This window comes from Camelina sativa, unplaced genomic scaffold (genome assembly GCF_000633955.1).
Source record: "Camelina sativa cultivar DH55 unplaced genomic scaffold, Cs unpScaffold00788, whole genome shotgun sequence".
NCBI classification, from domain to species: domain Eukaryota; kingdom Viridiplantae; phylum Streptophyta; class Magnoliopsida; order Brassicales; family Brassicaceae; genus Camelina; species Camelina sativa.
The window spans coordinates 5,183-13,523 of record NW_010921916.1 but is presented as its reverse complement, the minus strand read 5'-3'; the positions used below and the strand labels follow the sequence as shown (position 1 = coordinate 13,523).

General features: G+C 34.5%; 1 protein-coding gene across 1 annotated transcript; it reads right to left on the bottom strand.

Annotated features, from left to right (window-relative positions):
- Window positions 1-2,181: 2,181 nt before the first annotated feature.
- LOC104773939 (agamous-like MADS-box protein AGL86) lies at window positions 2,182-3,378 on the bottom strand. The gene has a single exon (XM_010498610.2). It carries the CDS (start codon window positions 3,350-3,352, stop codon window positions 2,384-2,386), a length of 969 nt encoding a protein of 322 aa, XP_010496912.1. The 5' UTR covers window positions 3,353-3,378; the 3' UTR covers window positions 2,182-2,383.
- Between the last annotated feature and the right edge of the window lie 4,963 nt (window positions 3,379-8,341).

Here is an 8,341-nt window from a genome sequence, read left to right as displayed (position 1 = left end):
GCTATTATATATAGATGTGGAGATGAATTCTCTCTATCAGATTTTATTTTGCAAATTCTTTTTCTATGGTAGCTGTTTTGGACTTCAAAGCCATTTCAATTTTGATTCATCTTCTCCTCTTACAAAATATTTCAAGTATATAAGTTTCAAGACATCCAAGCACGAGCCTCAGTGATGGTGACAGACATAGTGCATGCCCTAGCTAACGTCATCTTTCGAGGATTACATAGTTCAAATTCAGCACCCTAGCAAAATTTCTATGCCGGCGAGTTGTGAGGTTCCATTATAGAATAGCTGATGGAGTTGCTCGCCGTTGACTGGCTTTGTCTCGGACCCCCCACTGAAAGACTTCTAGAATTTTGGCCTTGTGAGTGTTTACGCCCTCTGTCTTCAGCAAAGTAAATGGGAATAGCGTCCAAAATTGTTTTCACTTCATGTAACTCCATTAATTAACATAGAGCTTATGTTGTGCAAATGGACTGAGTTCTCGTGTTTCAATTATGCTTCCATGTTGATAGCTTCTTTTTTTTTGGCCATGGGACCATTACTTTAGCACTATAACCTAAACTATTTTCATTTTTCAATGAAATATTTATCTGCTTAGCAAAAAAAATATGATCTATTTTCTGGGTGATCATATGAACTCTATTTACCAATTTGATAAGAAAATTAAAAAAAATGGAAAAAAAGAAATACAAATAATAAAAATGTATCTTTAATCCACTCATTGAAACAACGAAATTAATTTACCTAGTTTGACATTAATTTGACCAATAATAACTGGATTAACCTACAATAGTTGGTTATTAGTTTTTTTTTTTTTATCAACCAGACAGATTAATTAGAATTGTACTCTATGATAGCTAACCTACCCAAGAGTACAGAGTTTACAAAACGAAATCACTAGAGATAACAATCTGGATAAACGAGGTAAAAAATCTAATTATGTATGATATTATAAACTAATCTAAGAGCAAAACAAATTAGTAACTATTATTTTATGACCAAACTTTTTCAAATATAATTAAAATTTTGATAAATTATTCTTTTTTTTGTCAACATTTTAATACATTACCTAATACCATAAATAATAGAATACGTACAAACATGATCGACTACGAAGATGCTGTGTTTTTTGCTTTTGCAGCATTCGATCCTAGTGTTCTTTAAAGTTTGTCATTGTTTTTTGTAATGTATGATTTTGTGTATTAGTTGTTTGTTTCAGGAGCTTCGGTATGGTATAAAGTCATCCTGTAATGATCATTTTATTTTATCTTGATTTTGGATTTCTTCTTGTTTTACATTAATGTGGAGATAAGTTCTCTCTATAAGATTTTATTTTGTAAATTCTTTTTCTATGGTAGCTGCTTTGGAATTCAAAGCCATTTCAATTTTGATTCATTTTCTCCTCTTACAAAATCTGTTAAGTATATAAGTTTCAAGGCATCCAAGCACGAGCCTCAGTGATGGTGACAGACATAGTGCATGCCCTAGCTAATGTCAGTTTTCAAGGGTTACATAGTTCAAATTCAGCATGACCAAACTTTTTCAAATAAAATTAAAATTTCCATACATTATATATATATATATATATATATATTTTTTGTCAACATTTTGATACATTACCTAATACCATAAATAATAGAATCCATCCAAAGGTAGAAGACTAGAAAATTAAAAACATCATCAAATTCAATATTTGTCCTTTGAAATGAACAAACACAAACACAAAAGCAAACAGTTAATAGAAATGCACATCTTCTGATTAAAGAGCATTGATGTCATCAGGAGCATAAACACCCGCAATGGTGTTGGTGTTGATGGAAGGCATGTGACCAGTTGTAGCAAAATCCATGGTTGGTAGCTGGTGATAGTTGCCGTTCACGAAATCACTAGAGCCAAGATGAAACGGGATAAGACGAGACAAGAGGGGATGAGTTGGAATGTGATAGTATAGAACGCAGTTTCCATTCCAAAGTAAATACGTTTAAGTTTAAATTTTTTTAGTTTACATATAAATATCGTACATATGCTACATCGCCCGGATCAATATAGTTTACGAATTTAAAATTTATATAAAATTTTTGTCCGGTGCTTTAGCACGGGGTATCACCTAGTGATAAACTAATCTAAAAACAAAACAAATTTGTAAATATTATTTTATGACCAAACTTTTTCAAATATAAATAAAATTTCGATAGATTACTATTTTTTTTTTTTTTTTTGGTCAACATTTTGATACATTACCTAATAGCATAAATAATAGAATCCATTCGAAGGTAGAGAGGACTAGAAAGTTAAAAACATCATCAAATTAAATATTTGTCCTTTGAAATGAACAAACACAAAACCAAAACAGTTATTAGAAATCCACATCTTCTGATTAAAGACCATTGATGTCATCAGGAGCATAAACACCCGCAATAGTGTTGGTGTTGATGGAAGGCATGTGACCAGTTGCAGCAAAATCCATGGTTGGGAGCTGGTGATAGTTGCCGTTCATAAGAGGGTTGTGAGCATGCTCTTCATCATAACCCATTTGTTGAGGATGTCCCATCAAGAGATTCATGAATGATCCCTGTGGATACGAAGGCTGAACTGGATCCAAACTCATATCCTGGTGCAAATTCATATCATAGATTCCATGTTGAATCTGATCATCAAAATTCATGGGAGTATGGTATTGAACCGAGTCAACAGGAACATGGTGTTGAACCAACGACTCATGCTGATTCGGAATCGGATTCATAGTCATACCGTCATAAGGAAAATAACCATAAAATCCATTAAGAGCAGTTACCATAGATGCATCCGCAGGACCCGTAACCTCACCAGCAACTGAAGAAGGAAGAAGCAGAGTGGAGGAAGAGGACTCACCATTTTCATTTGCAAGGACCTTCATCCTGAAATCAAGCTTCTTGATATAGCTACCAATATAAGATCTCAGATCTTGAAGGTCCGTTGCATCATACGGGCGCTGATTCATCTTGCCTTCGAGACAATCAAACATAAATTGTCTAAGCTGACTCTCTCGGTTGTCACTACGCAGCTTTTCCACTTGCTTCTCTGCTTTGGTGATTTCGCGACGCAAATAGGTCTCGTGATTAAACATATACTTGCACTGATCTTCCACCGGTAACTCCATAACCTTCGAAACCACCTCTTGGACGCCTTCCCTTGACGGCCACACCACCGGATTCTCGTACGGGCTGCAGATGACCGCACAGGCTTTCACACCGCAGAGAGTCGTGAACTCATGGAGTTTCTTCTCTATCCCTGCCTTCCTCTTCTTGAATCTTTGTTTCCTCAAGTAGTTGTTAGCTATGAGCGATAACTTCAACCTCGACCTCATCTTTCTTTGCTTTTTTTTTTTTTTTGTGTGTGTGGTGTTGTGTGTTCAGATGCTTGGCTATGAAGACTCTATTTATATTAGTAACGACGAAACGGCTACATGTAGTCATTAGGTGACTTGCTGCTTAGCTGGACTCATTAATACGAAGATATAGCAATAAAGATTTGTTTTGTATTTTATTAATTGAGAGGGCCACTAATTATAGCTTTTTTTGTTTACTTCAAAATTCAATTTTAAGGTTTTGCTTTTTTTTACTAAGAATAGGCTATCTTCGTCTATTATACTCTCTCATTTTGCTTTAAAAAAGGTGGTTCCAAGCTTTGTTTACAAACTATGAAATTTTAAAAATTTGCACTTTGTTTTAGAATATAATACTATATATTCAAGAAAAATCTGCAATGTAAATGTAAAAATCATAGCTACATATAAAAGCTCACAAATGAATTACATGTGTAAGCTATGATAATCATTATTTTAGAGAGCTTTCTGTTGCATTTTTTTCGGTTATTAGGATTAAAATATATATTGCATTTTTTTAAAAAAAATTACCATCTAATTATGAAGAGTAAATTAGTTGTAATTAACAGCTAATCTCTATTTTCTTTCTACCCACTTGCAGTATCAGGAAAAAATTTGAAAATAGAAATCTCACTGTGCCTTATACTGCTTTTCGTTTGACAGGTGATCATATTACTAAATGCATTTACAAAATAGAATTAATATATTTCTCTTAAAAAAATTTCAAACATATATACTAGAAATTAAATATTACATGAGAGACTGGTATATAATGTGATCCAAATACAGTTTTGAAATCATATTTTTTAATCTTGAATAATTTTATTAAGTTGGCAAAAAATGAGTTTCTTTATTTTAAGAAAAGAGTGATTTTATTAGTTATATATTTATTATTTACAGTGAAGCTAACCATTCAAAAATTTAAAGCATAAAATGAAAAAGTACGAAATGTATATGGTAAGGCCATAATTTATAAATTATAAAATATTGTAAATAAGAGATCCAATAGTAGCTTTGAGAATTATATCTTCAAATTATGAATGAAACTAATAACTGCTATTAAATCTATGTAGCTCCTTAAATCATTAAAATTGAATCACTTTTAAATAAATAATGTCATTAGATAATTATAACAGCAATTAATAGAATTGATGCTAAGTCATATATTTGCTTCACTTATAAATGAGTAATTTAAAATAAAATCACTTATTTTTGTGATATAATTTAATTGATATAATATATTCAATTTTTCCAACCCAATTGACTTGTAACGCCCCGACCGCCACCTCTTAGTGGGTCTCATATCCTATTCCAGTCCATGAGTCCACCTTCCTTAATGGGCCTCACATCCTCTCACTAGGCCCGTGAACCCATTCATATCCGACGGTCAGTTTGCTATGTCCGGGAGGCTATAAAGAATTGTTACCATCCCTACAAATCACCACATGATCTTTCCTTGTGTTTTGTCCTCACTCGCACTGTTCCGACAGTCACTTCCCGGAAGGTCACCCATTTTAAAACTACTCCAGCTCAAGCACGCTCAACTTTAAAGTTCTCTCAGGACCCTTGACCGAAAAGATAAGTGCACTTTGGTGACATAGGTGGCCAGATCAATTCTTTTAAACCTCTCCACAAGTCTCTGAAATCGGAGTGTCACATGACTCGTATGAGCTAATCTTTTATCGACAAAAAAAAAATCAATTTTATGTAGTGTTTACTTATTTGCTTACTAGCTTAATTACTAATGGTTTGTTACATAATAAACGAACATTCATTCATGTGCCATAAAAAAACTAATTTTCATGTTTAAATATGTCTAATTAGGGATGTCTCAAACTATTTATAATGTGTGTGAAACATGTCAAAATATAACACTTTTTATAAAACAGGAATAATATCAACATATAGATCTGAATTTATATGTATATTAAATATTTTCTTAAAATAATTTCGTTTTTTTCAAAAGTCAGGATCTCTTTGACCTTTGTAGTTGCAAATGCTAAAACATTCGTGGTCACCCTCTCCTATTTGTGTGTTGTCGACTTGTCGTAAGTATAACTTGTCCCATCCAGGAAAGCCACAAAAAGTCTTTTCAGAATAAAGTTTGCTTGCACTTTCAGGCTTGTTGTTGCTGGTGACTTCACGGGAAGTGGGCGTAAGGTAGTTTTTGGTAAAAATATCCAGAGGAGAGTCACAAAGCGTGATAAATTGGATGTCACTAGCTACTTAGCATGAAGTGCGATCAGTTTTTCTTGTTCTTTTTCAGAGGATCCAAAGTTACAAAAACTCACTTTTTTTACCGTGCGGTTATGAACAAAATTGCATGTATTAATAATACTTCAACTGCATGTTGTTAATACATTTACAATATTTCAGGCTTCATAATTTAAAACCCTAAAAAGTAAAGGAGAAGCTTCAGGTGGCATGCATCAAACTATGGAGACCTTCTAAATCAAGGAGAAGCATCAAAAGGCACTTTACTAAGACACCAGAGTCTATTGCTTCTACTTGGAGTTGTATTGACTCAAATGGCCTTACCATCTGCAAACAAAAAAATCTAAACCAGTCTCTGTCCCATCAGCTTTGTTCATGTCTTCTGTTAAAGAATGTCTTACACGGGACGAAAGCAAAGGCCTCTTAGGTGTTTTGTAAGGGTCACGGGAGCCAAGGAAGCAACTCGGTGGAGCTGGAGAGTTGGGGTTGCTTAAAGAATCTTCTTTCAAGATTTCTCGCATTCTTGAAAGAATCTGGAATGCTAGATTCGCGAGTGTTCGGGAATATGCCCCAAGAACCGCGTGACCAATGTCCTGTAAAAGAAAAGTATGATATGTTTCAGCCTTTCAGGATATGGGAGTAAGAAAGAGATATGAAGATGTAAGTAGCTAGTTCTGTTTATGTTTTACCTTGCCATATTAGATCTTTGTGGCATCAAGAAACGAGTGAGTGAGATTAGGGTATTTGGTTTTGATCTGACTTCTAAGCGCTTCAGCTCTGTTCAAGAGTGACTCATTAATGCGAAGTAAATAAAACTTAATTTTCAAATGATGCTGTGTGTTTTGTTCTTTTTCTTCCATTATTTTGTGTGTTTATTGTTTGTCTCAGGAGCGTCAGTATGGTATAAGGTCATCCTGTAATGATACATATTATTTTATCTTGATCTTGAATTTCTTCTTGTTTTATATTAACTAGTGTTTTTGGATATGAGTTTTTTTTTTTCTGGTAATTTAGTAATTTCAAAGTCATAGCAAAGAAATATACGATAGAGACTAGAGAGATTTTAAAAGAACTTGTAAATATTGACATTACGAACAAAAAAAAAGAATTTTATTAATAAAACCTTAGATTGCTCTAACTCCAAAGTAATGTTACCAGAGAGAACAAAATGCTAAGCCAACGTAAATGAGAAAACCCACACGAAAACCTGTAAATGAAGAGTCACACTCACAAACACAATAGGTAGACTATTTTGGCTTCCATGATCAGATTAGCCAACAACAGATCGACACATGTCCTCACTCTAGGAGGATTGTGGGCTGCGTATTCTTCACCATTGTACTGTCGGATGCTAATTCTTCACAGATGGAGTAGACGGCGTTGTGGTTATAGGCCTTTTTCTGATAATATCTAGGCCTCGGTTTAGTGAGCTTGACATGAGTTCCTTTGCATCGTTAACATTAAGATCTTCTACATAGTCTTCAATAGAAAACTATACTATCCTCTAAGCCTTGAATTTCAACAATTTGGTGGGTGTTCCTTTCGGGATTGAAGTAGTAAATATAAAACGGTCTAGATGTATTCGTCTTAGAAAAACCAATTTCACCTGTAGCAGTCACTCCAACGATTAAACCATAGTAGTCTTTATTAAAGAATTTATTCTCTCGCAAAATATAGACATATTTTGACCATTCATTTTTCTCAACATCCTCTAGAACCCACATAAGCAACTCAAGGTCAAACCTTGTACCAGCTTCACCAGAAAGCATACGACGACACGGCCAATAAACCATACCTAATTTACCCTTATAGTTTATCAAATTCAGGTTAATATTATCATGTATTTGATCGCGAACAAAGTTTGCATCAATAAATTTGAATTTCTCAGTCCTAACATCAAAGCAAACAATCATATCGTCACGATTTTCAAGTTGGAGAGCGTAGTAATACAAAACTCCATTGATGCAAATCCCTTCAGAAGAAGGATGATGGGTAAAGGGACAAGATAGATAAAGCAATGAACGCCAACGCCTTGAATTGCTTATCGATCGGATCATACCCTGAATAACTGAAAGTCTTTCGGTTCCTCATCAGGACAGGTAAGATGGCATACTGTCCCGTGATAGGGTTACATATCACAGCACATGTACTTCATCCTTGTCCTCTCCTTTTAAGATCCGCATACTAGAAAAATATATCAAGCCAGAGGTAACGCAACGAAAGTTTGCCAGCATATTATCAGAAAACTTCATATGAAAATCAGGGGCTACGACAAGTGAAGACTTTTCATATGGATAGTCAGGATGAGGCGACGAGAAGAAACTCAACGTACGGAAACGTTGGATCCCAATCAAGAGAAGTGCACGAGTCGAGGATCTTGTCAGGAACAAGTTCTTGAAATATGGACGAAACCTCGCGACTGAACTTGACGGTAACCTCGAGAGTATCTCGATAATGAGATCAGTTGGGATAGAATCTGATATTTCTCCTCTTTCCATGATCATTGTGTTGTATTTTCTTATCTGATGGTGATGGGGAGAGATAGAGTACGAAACTTCGCCTAGGGCAAACTTATTCAGTTCGATTTCGGTTCAAAGGCATAAACCGATCAGTAACCTTTTGTTATTCACTTTGATTCTCGGTTCGTTACGAGTTCAGACCGGTAAAACTCAACATACTCCGTTCGTTTTCGCAAATCAAATTCAGTTTCACAAAACTGTGGCGTAGGTTCTTTTATTTTCTAGGTACACTTGATGC